Raw genomic sequence first — 13,402 nt, 5'->3', positions numbered from 1 at the left:
GAGAAGCTAATAGGCTACAAGAACCTGAGTGACTGGGTAGGCAGACCAATGACAGTCAGAGGCATGAGAACTCATGTTCATGCAAGCTGGAGCTGAGGCAAAGCTGGGCAGAGTTAAGGGGAAAGTAGCAGCCTACGCTGGGATGGAGCAGCCAGAGGGGATGGGGAGCACACGAACAAGACTGAAAAATACCAGGTTGTTTTGAGTCAAATGAAGGTTTCCTTTGACCGACCACAGCTGTTGTCATCTCACAGATAACAAAAAAATCTGACTTGCGCTTGACACCAAAAACAATTTTTTTCCCCCACATTCTTTGCTCTGACCCAGCTCATCTCTGATTCAGGCCTAACCCGGCTCAGCCAGGTAGTCCCATGCTCGTGTTACAGTCAGTGACTTTTATCCCAGCACAGAGCCATGGCCTCCTTCTCACCCTAAAACATGCAGAACTGGACATAGCTGTGGATGAATTCAGCCGGTAACAGAAAGCGGGAGGGTCACGGCCATTCTTTGCCATGCACAGGTGGGGAGGAGGGAGTGAGCTCTGAGCTTGGCCAGGCCCCGTCAGTGTCTGACAACTGCAAATGACCAAAGGGGCCAGAGCTCCAGCTCCTCAGGGGTGCTGGGATATTGCTCCCCTCACAGCTGGGCCATTAGTAGCTCTGTAGTGGTTCTCCACGTCTCTTTGGTGCAGTTCCCAGGAACCTAGGTGTTACCATCTCAAAATGCCCCTCATGACATGAGAGCCATAGAATCCTAAGGCTGGAAGAGACCCCAGGAGGCCATCTAGTCCAGCCCCCTGCCCAAAGCAAGACCAACCCCAACCCAATCATCCCAGCCAAGACTTTGTCAAGCCAGGACTTATAAACCTCTAGGAATGGAGATTCCACCACCTCTCTAGGCAACGCATTCCAGTGCTTCACCTCCCTCCTCGTGAAGTAGTTTTTCCTAATACCCAGCCTACACCTCCCACTCCTCATTCTGTCACCTTTCACCACTGAGAACATCTCTCCAGTGGAGCCACTGCCTCAATCTCCAGATGAAGGTTTCCACTGCCTGAGGGGGGAGAGGGGCTCCTTCTGTCACCCTGTAGACTCTCAGCACTTGGGCTACTCTGTTCCTTTTGCTTGCTTGGTTTCCTGGGCCTAAATTGGCCAGTTGTCCCTCCCACTGCACGAATGTGTCCATGGGGCTGAAACTCTGCCCCAGCATTTCACTGCCCCAAACTCATCCCACCCCCAGGGTGCTGAAGGAAAAGAACCTGACAGTACCTGCCCTCTACTACACTCATGAGATGGGAGATTGGGGGAAGATAGAAACAAACTGCTGGAACCTCAAAGGTAGTGGTTCTCAACTAGGGTGGGGGGCTGCAGAGCTCTTCCAAGGGGCACATCAGTTCATCCAGCTCTTTGCCTAATTTGACAGCCTGTGACATCAAAAGCACTAGTGAAATCAGCACTCTAAAGTTTCACACTGACATTGATGTGCTCATACTGATTCAGCGTACCCCAGAAGAGCCACTGACCTCTCTACTTGCCCAAGGGCCTTGGCCAGGCCTTTGGATGGCTTGAAAATCCCCCTGGGTCCCAGTAGCAGAAGGAATATGGTCCCATGTGCCTTTGCCTCAGGCCGTCAGAACCTGCTGTAGATGAGGGAGCATGTTCCTTGGGATCTCAGCCTGCTGCCCAGCACCGTCCCCCGGGCCATGGCAATGCTGTGGAGCTGTGTTACCCCACTGTGGAGACTTCCTGCTGTCTAGGCACAGTGTAGCAGTATAAAAAATGTTTTCTCTATAACCATCCTGAGAGGCCTGAAGCCTTCCTCTGCAGCCCGAATAGACAGCAGCAGCTGCCATTACCTGCAAGTCACACACGCACATGCCATCTAAATTTCACTACTGTTAGGAAACCCCATCCTAATGCCACCCACTGTTTCCAGACAAAGAAGGCAGATCTCAAGCTGGGTAAAGAAAACTTAGTTAACAGCATTTCCTCTGGCAAGAAACTACCTACCGATAGCTGAGGTTGTGGAATCCTCATTCTACTTCCCTATTGTTTTCTGTAGGATCTCTGTCCAGATTGTAATTGTCTGCTGTATAATTAATTGTGCTGGGTGTAAATCAAATTAAGATGGTGGAGTTGCTAATTCTCTTACTGTAGGTACCAATTGGTTAGTGAAATGCTACTACAATGATTGGTGCCGGTATAACTAAGCAGGACCCAAGGTTCACTACTTAAACAGGAAAAGGAAAATGGATGCAGGAAGCAGGAAAAGAACAAGAAGGGAAGACCTGAAACAAGGGACTCTCCCCACATGACCCTGAGGTGCAGCAACCAGAACCCAGAGAGACCGACTTTGTCTGTCCAACATGGGAAGTCTGCCTGCCTTTATCAGGCTTGGTGAGCATGACCCTAAGTGCTTAGCATGTATTTTGTTTGCTTGGGAATTGTACACAGAGAATAAGAATACTGCTGTGTAAAGCTTTTTCAGTTGCACAGATTCTGCAGAGCTTCAGGGAATTACACCCCTCGCCCTAGGAACTGCAGAAGGGTAGGAGTTTAAACAGGGTTACCCCTTGACCCCCAGTGTCCTTGAAGTGTGGTAGGCATAAAGAAAGTCACAAGAACGCCAGCCAGTAGGTCAGGGGAAGCCACCCTACCCGAGCTTCGCTGCGTAACACTGGGGCCTGGCTGGGGGTCATTCACCACCCCAGTACTGTTGCTGTCAAGATGGAGTTTAGATGCGGGCCAGGCCTGAGTCCTGCCCCTTCTCCTCCCCCTCCCCCCCACTTCACCATAACATGCAGGGCCAGAGAGGCTGGGTACCCCCAGCCCAGACAAACTCCTTAGCCCTGTCTGGGGCAGGTTCCCACAACCGCCCCACCAAGAGCAAATGAGCAATGCGCACGGTGGCTCACCACATAGCTGCTGACATCACATAAGAAGGCTCCGCCAGCCAATCAGCATGCAGCTATAAGTGTGCTCATTCCGTGGCAGCCCCCTCTCCCCCATGGTGCCACAGGCACACCCGGGGGAAGGTGCTGGTGAGCTTGCAGGGGAGCTGGGCCAGATGCTACCATGGTGTAAATGAGGGTGACCTGCTCTGAGGTGGGGACAGAAGCTGGTTCCCGGGCATATTAAACAAACCTGGCCAGCACCATCTCTGCATCCAGAGCTTCCTTGGGAGGGCAGGGGGTGAGGGAACAGAGGGGCTGGGAATCAGGGCACCCAAGTGCTATGTACAGCTCTGGCAGTGCTGTGGGGTCTAGGGGTTATCTACAGCCAGCCCTGCAACCGGAGTGACGTAAGTAGAACCTGCAGCCAGTGCTTAGAGGGCAGGGGTCTAGACTCCTGAGTCTACACCCAGCTTCATAGGGGAGTGAGGTCTAATAGTTACGGGAGGGAAGGGGCAGGTGAAAACTCACTTTTAGTACTGCAGCCGTCAGAATATAAAGACATTCCCTCAGTCTGACCCTCAGCCCCATCTGGGGTCACTGACTGCCTGTTCTGTGGCACCAGCCTTGGTGAAAGTTTCCTGCTTGCTCTTTACCTTACACATAGAGGGCCAGACCAAAGGCATGGGCCCTTTTGGGGCGATTTTACAGTCAGGATTTTAAAAATAGTTAATTTCAGCGTTTCACATATTTACATCTGAAATTTCATAGTGTCGAAAGCCTGGGGGGTCCTGAGCCAAAAGGAGATTGTGGAGTGGGCTCCCAAGGCTAGTGTTGGGGCATTGTTACCCTCACTTGTGAGCAGCTGCTGCTGCTGCTCCTGGCAGCACTGCCCTTGGAGCTGGGCAGCCGGACAGCCCTGCCTGCTGGCCAAGCACCTATGTGAGAGGGCAGTGCTGCTACCAGCAGCAGCTTAGCAGGAGGGATGGCTGGGGTCAGTATTATCCCCCTTGCTTCTAAGCTGCTGCATGGAGGGCAGGCTCTCTAGAGTGAGGCATGGCTGTAGCCACTGCTACTCTCCAGCCTCCCAGCTCAGAAGGCAAGTGCAGATGTAAGGGTGGCAATACCACAACCAACCTACAGAAGCCTTGCAACACCCTCCTCAGTTCCCTTTCGGGTCAGGACCTCCCTTTCGAGGCCACTGATCTCCCCTGTGAGATCTGCACAGCACAAGGTAAAAGTACACAAAAAAAACAAACAAAAAAAAAGATTTCGGAGCAAGGGAGAGCCGATTGAACAGTTAATACATTTTTAATGGCTGTACAGTTGATGGGGCGTTCTACTTGTCCTGCCCTTTGGCTCCATTTCTGTTCTTGCTTCAAACCCAGGGCTTCCCTGTCCCAGCCCGCCCATGCTGGTGTCTGGTGCTCTGGGAAGCCAGAGGGGAGGGAGCTGCAATAGGCCAGGCCAGATGAAGGCTGAGAGGGGGAAGGCCTGGCAGCTGGGGAGATGCAGGAGCTGATATAGCCCAGGCTAGAGGAGGCAAGGGTGGGAATCTCAGCCAAGGGGAGGGCTGGATTTCTGAGACAGAGAAGTGACGCTGCTCTTGGCCAGACCTGAGAAGATGGAGGCTGGGTCTCTGGAAGGTGCTGCCCAGAGACAAAGACCTAAATGAAGCAGTTTAACATTCCCTGGAACTCACACACAAACTGGCCTTTCCCTCTTGTTAGGCAGGGGCTGCAGCAGCTTAGCAGAGCCAACATGGCCTCACAGAGCAGTGAGAGCATCATCAGGCTGTCAAAGGAGGAGATGGAGGCTCTGAAAGCTGCCTTTGAGGACGGGAACCTTGCTGGAGTGGCCTCCAGGCTGCAGGAGATGCTGGAGTCACTGGAGAGCATCCCGCTGGACGTGGGCATCACAGGTGAGACTGGCTCTGGGAAGTCATCTTTCGTCAATGCCCTGCGGGGCTTGGGTGATGAGGATGCCGGTGCTGCCCGAACTGGCGTGGTGGAGACCACGAGGGAGCCTACTCCCTACCAGCATCCCCGGTACCCCAACGTGACCATCTGGGACCTTCCGGGGATCGGCACACCTGATTTCCACCCCGACACCTATCTGGAGCAGGTCGGCTTCTCACGCTATGACATCTTCTTCATCATCACCTCACAGCGCTTCACCACCAACCATGCCGCTCTGGCCCGCCACATCCAGGACATGGACAAGAGCTTCTACTTCGTCCGTTCCAAGGTGGATGCAGACCTGGATTCCTCCCTCAGGCGCCGGCCATCCAGCTACAGCGAGGTGGGGGTGCTGGAGGAGATCCGGCAGAACTGCCTGGAGGGTCTGCAGGCTCATGGCATCACCTCGCCCCGTGTCTTCCTCCTCTCAGCCTTTGATCTCAGCAAGTACGACTTCCACCTCCTGGAGGAGACGCTGGAGAAGGAGCTGAGCCACCACAAGCGGCACGCCTTCCTGATGGCCCTGCCCAATATCTCCCTACACATCCTGGAGAAGAAGGCGGCTGCCATGTTGGAGCACATCTGGCTGGTCTCCACTGTGGCTTGTGGTGTACACACTGCACCCATTCCAGGGCTCCTGATCTCCTGTAACGTGGACATCCTGGCCAGGACCTTGCAAGGTTACTGCAAGGGCTTTGGCCTAGATGATGACTCTCTGGGGAAGCTGGCAGCAAAAATGGGGCAGCCGGTGGAGCAGATGAAGCATGTGATCAGGTCCCCCCTGGCTAAGGAGATCTCCAGCATCCTGGTGGTGCAGCTGCTGATACAGGCAGGCAGCAAAACCCCCGAGCTATCCAAGGAGGTGCTAAGCTCTGTCCCTCTGCTGGGCTCACTTGCATCTGGAGCACTGTCTTTTGCCACCACATACAAGATGCTGAGGAGTTTTGTGAATGAGGTGGCTGCTGATGCCCAGAGGGTGCTGATCAAAGCCTTCAACTTGGATGCTAAGAAGTGAGCCAGAGAGGAGGAAGAGAAAGCTCAAGACACCTTCTAGGGGCAAAGACACCCAGATCTAGTGCCAGGTGGAGGAAGGACCCCAGCCCACCGCCCCCAAATTTCCTACCTGATGTCAGAGTTTCCTTCCTGAACTGGACATAAAACCCACAGTTGAATTTGTTGCCATTTAAACATCAAATGTCAGATCTGATTCTGCTTTGCTCTGAACTCTGGTGCAAATCAAGGGTGAGTGTGTTGTGTACCAGGAGTAACTGTTGTAAACACTTCACTGTAAACCAGAGGTAAATCCATCCTAAATATGTTGTCATAACCAGTGGAGAATTCCATGAGAGAGAGAGAGAATTTCATGAGAAACTGGTCATAACTCTGTTGTAAATATGCCACTGTATGCTCGGAGCAACTCAGATGCAAATATTCTGGTGCAAGTTGAGGGCAAATAGAGTGTACACCAGGAGTAACGGTATAAAGTCAGGAGTAACTCAAAACAGAATGAAAAGCCAAAATCTTGGAATTTGTGCCTTGACCAGAAATATCCCCACCTATGTTGTTTTAGACTTGTAGAAAGATCTTGTTTGTATGAGGGTGAAACACATTATCTTTATGATTTTTGTTAAAAGTTAATAATGACTACAAAAGTCAACTTTTTATTCTAAAATTGTGAGAGACTGGATTTACCCGGCATTGCTCAGGTCTAACTCCATTAACGTTTGTTTGGTTTTTTTTTGGAAAATGAAATGAAGATGTACATGCTTCATTTCATGTACTGCTCTGGGGCAGGGCTGGGGGATGCAGTATTCAGGCTGACCTGAAGTAAGAGGACTAACCCAGCCCTCTCTTGCCACAGCACGTGGGACCAGCAGAGATGCACCTCTCCATGGCCACTGCAGCTCCAGGGGCCCAGCTGGAGGAGGGGCACATGTCCCCAAGCTGAGGCAAGTCCAGGTTCACCTGCCTCCTGTACTCCCCAGCCACAGTGAGGAACACAGCAACCTGTGCACTGTCTCATCACTCCCTGACAAAGGGGAACAGGCCGCAATGCTCCTGTATGGGGGGCGGGGGGGGCTTCAGGCTGCCAGCCCTTCCCAAAGTGTACCTGGGGGGAGGGCACGCTCAGCCAGTCCCTTTCATCTGCCTGGTGATTCTCTCTTCTGTGTGGTTTTATGAGAAGCAGTCCCATTCCAGGCACATCCCATTTTCCAGGCACATCCAAACCCCAACCTTGCTTTAAGTTATAAGAGGACGCTGTATACCAAATTTGGTGGCTCTAGCTCTTGTTGTTTAGGAGTTCTTGAACAGACAGACACATGCACTCTAAACTCTATAATAGAAAACAAATAAACATCATAACCTAACGAAGTCTGAAAGGATAAACTTTGGCCATTTTGAAAACTTCTTGTTGAAAATGGGGATGAAATCGCAATGGCCCTGTGAAAGAGCTAGATTTTGCCCAATTAGCATTTCCAAAAAAGCCTTCCCTAGGGCTCACCTGTTGGCCATGGAAGGGGCCCAGATGTTGTGGGGCAGGGACTAGGTTTTGTGGGTGTGAGATGCGGTGGCCAGTTTCAGTCAGCTGCAGATGTTCACATCCTGAACCAGCCTCCCTCCTGGCAGGGGGTGAGATGTCTGGGTGGGAGGGGGCAGGCGAGAAGGGAAAGTGCAGGTAGGGGGTGGGATGGTGATTGAGGTGGGAGGAGGACACAAGCTGTCTGGGAGGTAGATTTGCACTTACTTTTATAGCACCCCTGGACACACATGGCACTGGGGGAGGGGGCAGCATTTAGACCACAAGGTGGCAGGAGCTGACTCTGGAGGAGGGGAAGGGGACTGGGTTAGACCAGGGAACTGGGGGTGCCTGGCTCTGCAGGAGGGGGAGGGTATTGAGCCACTATTATATATTTAGGAGATAGAGTGCAAAGAACCACATAGCACATATTTCTCTCTCTGTGGCTCTTAGTCCCTAACTGGTTGGCCACCCCGATCTAACATACTGTGCAGTCCTTCCAGTTGCACCACTGAGGAGACTGAACGCAAACCAAAAGGTTTATTTTCAGTTACAAATAGATAAAATTACACCAACAGTTTAAAGCGGTTTCAAAAATGCCAATTCCAGTGTCTCCGGCTTTCTAGTTAATGGCTGGTGAGGTTTCTCTTGCTGAACTGTAATAAAAAGCAGCCAGAACAGGCAAGTGTGTCCAGCTGTCAGAGAGGAGTCTGGCCTTACAGCCTCTGCTTGCAAGACAGCTTCCTGGAGACCTCTCGCCAGGGTGGTTATGCACTGTGACCCAACGATCCAGGATTCCACTCCAGCCTCTTATTCCCGGAAATGGATCCGCTCTCCTCTGGAGCCCCGGGAGAGAAACGCACAGAGAACCACCTACCACAGCCTGGCAGGGGCCCCTCTCCTGCTCCCTGCAGCAGCAGCTCTGAATCCTCCAGCCCCACAAGCATTTCTCAATGGCTCCTGGTGTGCAGTGGTTTGAGACTTCTGCCATTCACACCACGGTTCGGGGGGGGGGGGGGGGAAGAAGAGGGAGGAATCATATAGTGGAATAATCAGGACACTTTCTGGGGTGTGGGGAAAATAGCTACATACACAAGAAAGCACCTAATGCCAGCACAATCCCACTATTCTCAGGAGGTTTGGTCCCCCTGACATGGGTTCTGTGAGTGTGTGTCTGCCCAGATCAGCGTTGGGAGGCACCTTCATTTCAAGGCTGAGCACGTGGAGGTCTGGCTGCCAACCAGCTGGCCCCAGCCCTGGTGAGCCATCCCAGGTGAGCCATCCCATTCAGCCCTACAGGTCTGAGTCTCATTTCCACTAAAGTCCCTTCACACCACTGTAGCAGTGTAACGGGGTCATAGTGCGAGTGGGACTAACAAGGCACCTACACGCACACCTGTTTGTCCTTTAGAGCACCTCCCATTCAACATGCCACCCAGGAATTAGTAACGAGAAAGTGGAAGACACCTTCCGTCCCAAGCATGAGCAGCTGCTCAGTCACACCAGCCACAACTGGTGCACCAGCCTCCCTGAAGCACAAGGCAAAGCAACACCAAGCCCTTAAAGAGCCACCTGCCTCGAGAAAGGGCCCAGAGCTTTCCGCTCCAGGAAGACAAATCCAACCCACAATTCGGAACAGCAGGAGCCTGCTGGGCACCTCCGGCTCCCACCCCGCTTTGGGAGACGGCCTCAGGCAGGACCCCAACTCCTTCTCCACACCCTGCCAGCCAACCCAGCTTCAGACAAGATTTGGCCCAATCACAATGCCAGGCTCCCCTAGCCCTCCCCAGGTGCGCAGAAATGGAGCTCAAGCAGGACCTTAAGTCAGCAGGAAGAATCTTCTGCTTTCTCCTAGACTGGATTTTACCTCTGGTGCCTCTCAAATCACAGGCCAAGGCAGAGGCGAGCAAGTCCCCTTACATCTCATCGCTATACCTCTAAGCTCTTCTCCCCGACCCCCTCCTGCTCCAGGGACAGGTAGAACTCCTCCTACTCAGGCACCATGAAGAGGCCATTCCTGACACACCCGTACAACAGCGATGGGGCGGAGGGTGGGGAAGGAAGACAACTCCAATCTTCTTACAGTCACAAAACGATACTTGGGTTACGTATGTATCAGGGCTCCCCAGGGTGCCACTTCTGGAAGTGGAAAGTCCTTCCACAGGCTTGGGTGGCACTAGAGTGCTGCAAAGGCTTTAGGCTGGCCTGCTGCATGAGTTGCGTATCACCCTCCTTGGGAAACCAGGCCGCCAGCTGATGTCCCCAAAGCAGGTGATCAAAGTGCAACACCAGCAAGCAGCCCGGACTCCTGCCGGGTGCACTTAGCAGCTGGGTGTGTCCTCTGTCGCTCTGAATAAGATTGGTTTACGCGAAGTCATCTGCAGTGCAGCAGGCAAGACGCCAGGCCCATGGATCGACTAGAATGTGACTAAGAAGGCACTAGGTGTAACTTTAAAAAAAATAGTTAAAATTCCAGTGAGTTACAGTAATCCACACAGAACATTTACAGCAGTTCATGGGGCAAGGGCAGAACATCGGCAGGAGAAGGGGAACCAACCCCAGGCTAATGTCACACGAGGAAAGACGAGGTCTGTTTGAATTCTCCCTGGAGGAGCAAAGGAAAAAGACATGATGAAATGCAATGTACACAAATCACAGCACAGTCCCCATAGCTAACCTGCTCCTGTTACCCTCCTCAGAGAACAGTTCACGGGGCTGGGTTGCCAAGAAGCAGCTGCGAGTTCTAGTTCCCGGGACACTGGGCTGGGAGTCAGACCACCTGGTCTCAGTCCCCACTCTGTCACCCACCTCGAGCAAGTCACCTACTTTAAGGGCCTGTTTCCCCTCCCCTTCTGCAGGCCTAGCCTCTACCAAGACTCTGCTCTTGTGGGCAGGGACAGCCGTGTCTGGGCAGTGCCTGGCACAAGGGGCGGGTTTTACACCATCACCAAGTGGCTCGGTGGGCAAATACTGGGTTTGCTGATCAAAGCACAGACTAGGCTGCAAGTGAAGTGATATTTACAGGCTCGATCTCTCTCATCACAAAGCTGCCCTGTCGCAAGGGAAAAGCTGCTGTCTGCTTAGGAGAAACACGGACTGGCAACAGCCTGTTATTCCAGCCCTGTGAGAGAGAGAAGAAACTTTGGAACTCCTCTCCCAGCCTATCTGTGATATACGTCTGCGTCACCAGCACAACACGGCCTCCTGTGGCTTGTGTGGATCCAAGACTCAGTCTACCTGTATTCTGGGGAAGATGCCCTTTTCCCGCATACCAGAGTGGCGGTACTGCTTTACAGAGCACAACCCAATGTTGTGTGTATGTAACACCTGGGTCAAGGATCCCAAGCTGCTAAACAACTGAATGGTAACCACAATGACATATTATACCCATTCAGCAGATGGGTAAGTGGGGGCACAATAAGTGTAACGGATCAAATTCAGAAAAGAACCCGGGAAGCCTTTTAACTCCCAGACCTCGACTTTGGCTTTTACCACTAGCTGCAGCTCCTGTTTTCCCTACCAGCATATGGTGCTGGGCTCTCAACAAAAATGGAACTTTCCTGACATTTTCTTTGCAAACTCCAGGCTAGGAGGCTCCTAAGTCCCATTTTCAAGAGTGGGGGTGGTGTTTGGGACTAGGTTTTTAACTGCATTTAGATGCCTGAAAATGCAGATAGGCACTTAGGGAGATTTCCAAAAGCACCCAGGTATGTACCTGCATCTTTAGGCATATAGATATCTAGCAAGCTGGCCTATGGGCTCTTAGATACCCAAGTCACTTTTGAAGATAGGACTTAGGTGCTTTTGAAAGTGTTATTATATCTGACGACAAAGAGCTCAGCATGCAGACACCACTTCCCATGTCCCAGCCAACACTCGACTCTCAGAATGGCCTACGGTTTAATTACGTTCCAGACACTGAAAGTTAGTTGTTTATTTCTCACTGCAATGATTAATGATTCAATCTCCCTCTTGCACTGGAATTTCCCTTTGACGCCCTTTGCCTGTCTACCCCATTAACATGGGTGGCCGGGACCTTAGCAGAGCATTTCTGAAAGGTCCTCCATGCAATGGCCTGCATGGCCAAGCAATGGGTTGGAGCTGCCCTACCCATATTATGCGTCTGCAGTAATGGTTTTGATTTTAAAAGTCAGGGGCTTTAGGTTTTTAATTCCATGTCACATAGGTAAGAGGCACCACAGCTGCGAGGCCGATTGCTTCTCTAACTGGGAGTGGGGGAGGAAAATACCAGCACCCTAAGTCATTCTTCCTTATCGAGCAGCATCAAGAAGGCCTATAGGCATGATGCTTTTACTCATCCAGAAGTCATGGGCTCGAGGCAGGGCACTGGGTGAATTCCACGGCCTGTATTATTAAGTCTCAATCTCTAGTGTCTAGACCCACCTAACAGCAGTGAACTCTCCCTAGCAGGCGAGTGAAAGTTACGTAGCCAGCACAGCAGGTTTTGACTGGGTGGCGCGTAGGCAGTGGCACTCCAGCCTGGGCAGGTCATGGGTCACTTCAGAACAAACACTGGGTGTGTCAGGGTGTTGCAGTGTCAGCCTGAGCAGGGCAACTTTAACGACAGTGTCGTGGCAAGAGAAATTTTCCCAGCACCATCCCTGTACCAAAGATCCAGCTGCAGCACTAGGAGGTGAACATTCCCGACATCTGGAACTCCCTGCTGCCTGGCAGGTCCCAGCCTTAGGAACTCTCAGAACAAGAGGTGAATTTCTCCAATGTAGTTTTCAGCGCCAGCCTTTGAGGAAAGGTACTGGGGAGATTAAGTGCACACTGAATGGTGGGATAAAGGCCAGGTCTACACTCAAAGCTAGGGAGATCCATCTGTGTTGCTCCAGGTTGTGAAAATCCCCACCCTGAGCCAGGCAGTGACCGACCCCCAATACAGAGAGTGCTAGGCTAATGGAAGAACACGGCCAACCTGGCTACCACCGCTGGGGAAGATGGGTTAATTAGCACAATAAGTGAATGGCTACACTGAAATGCTACAGCAGCTGGCCCTTTGAGTGCACACGCAGCCTGAATGATGTGCCCAAGGTCACACACCTGGGTGTGGCAGAGCAGGGAACTGAACTCCCGGGTCATCCTCCTTAGGGTCCAGGAGTCTCAGTGTGAGCCGTCAGCCAGGGACTGACATGAGGCTGGAGACATGGGCAGGCTTCAAGCCAGCAGCTCTGCCCAGCAAACAAACCGAGCTTGTCAGGTGAAGTGTCTGTCCAGCAGTCTGCCCTGCCCTCCCCGGAAGTGGCTGGCTTTGGGCGAGGTACATGTTGGACGCTCCATAAAGCTCACAAAAGCTGGGCAGCTCACAGCTGTTACCAGGCTCTGCGGCGGGGTTGCACCCTGCCTCTCAGGCAATGCCTACAGCTGTTTGATCACAGCCCTCACGCTCAAGCAGCCAGGAACCAAGTCGGTTCTCCGGGAACAAGAGACTTTCCAGGCTGCTTCGGCAACGCCACCCAGCTGGAGGTTCTACTTACGTCACTCCGGTTGGAGGGCTGGCTGTAGATAACCTGCTTATTGGTGCTGCTAAGAAGAGAGAGAAATTTAACTCAGATGCTGCACAAGGGCTGATCGCTCTTTCAACCCCACCCAGCAACCAGCCGTGCCACTGCACATGCCTCCCTAGTGTTGGCCAGACAGCCAGCAGTGACAGAGAAGCAAATCCGCAGGCAACGGCCACTAGCCAGCAGGTTACATTAAACGTCACACCAAAAAAAATTGCCAGGAGATGCCTGATTTTCCCCTTCTCTCCCAATCCCCACCAGGCAAGACAGAACCACTGAGCTCTGGGCAGGGCTAAGGGCTGGCTAGCCTGGTCCCACCCTTCCAGGAGCCTGAAGAACCCCCCTCTGCCCCACACACACAGTTGACCCTCCTGTTGGATTGCTGCCATTCTGTGATGGGGTATCTGCCCTGCAATGGCCCTCCAAGGGTTAGAACCAGCCTAAGGAGGCCAGGTGAGCCCCAGGCAAACACAGGTGCAGCTGCAGATAATTAGGGCACAACGGATGC

General features: G+C 52.5%; 2 protein-coding genes across 2 annotated transcripts in view; one reads left to right on the top strand and one right to left on the bottom strand.

Moving 5' to 3' along the window:
- The first annotated feature begins 4,603 nt into the window (after positions 1-4,603).
- LOC142003731 (interferon-inducible GTPase 5-like) lies at positions 4,604-6,848 on the top strand. Its single transcript, XM_074980973.1, has one exon. It carries the CDS (start codon positions 4,652-4,654, stop codon positions 5,861-5,863), a length of 1,212 nt encoding a protein of 403 aa, XP_074837074.1. The 5' UTR covers positions 4,604-4,651; the 3' UTR covers positions 5,864-6,848.
- Positions 6,849-7,887: 1,039 nt separating this feature from the next.
- F11R (F11 receptor) overlaps positions 7,888-13,402 on the bottom strand; it is a 46,396-nt gene continuing 40,881 nt past the window's right edge. Inside the window, exons 9-10 of the mRNA XM_074980688.1 lie at positions 12,868-12,916; positions 7,888-9,971 (exon numbers count right to left, since the gene is read on the bottom strand). Coding sequence (XP_074836789.1) covers positions 9,936-9,971; positions 12,868-12,916 — 85 coding nt within the window. The 3' untranslated portion in view covers positions 7,888-9,935. The remainder of the gene's footprint in view (positions 9,972-12,867; positions 12,917-13,402) is intronic.

This window comes from Carettochelys insculpta, chromosome 30 (assembly GCF_033958435.1).
Source record: "Carettochelys insculpta isolate YL-2023 chromosome 30, ASM3395843v1, whole genome shotgun sequence".
NCBI lineage: Eukaryota > Metazoa > Chordata > Testudines > Carettochelyidae > Carettochelys > Carettochelys insculpta.
This window is presented reverse-complemented; position numbering and strand designations above follow the sequence as displayed.

Excerpts from the sequence above, each read along its gene's own strand:
- LOC142003731 (XM_074980973.1), top strand. The coding sequence starts at position 4,652 with ATGGCCTCACAGAGCAGTGAGAGCATCATCAGGCTGTCAAAGGAGGAG.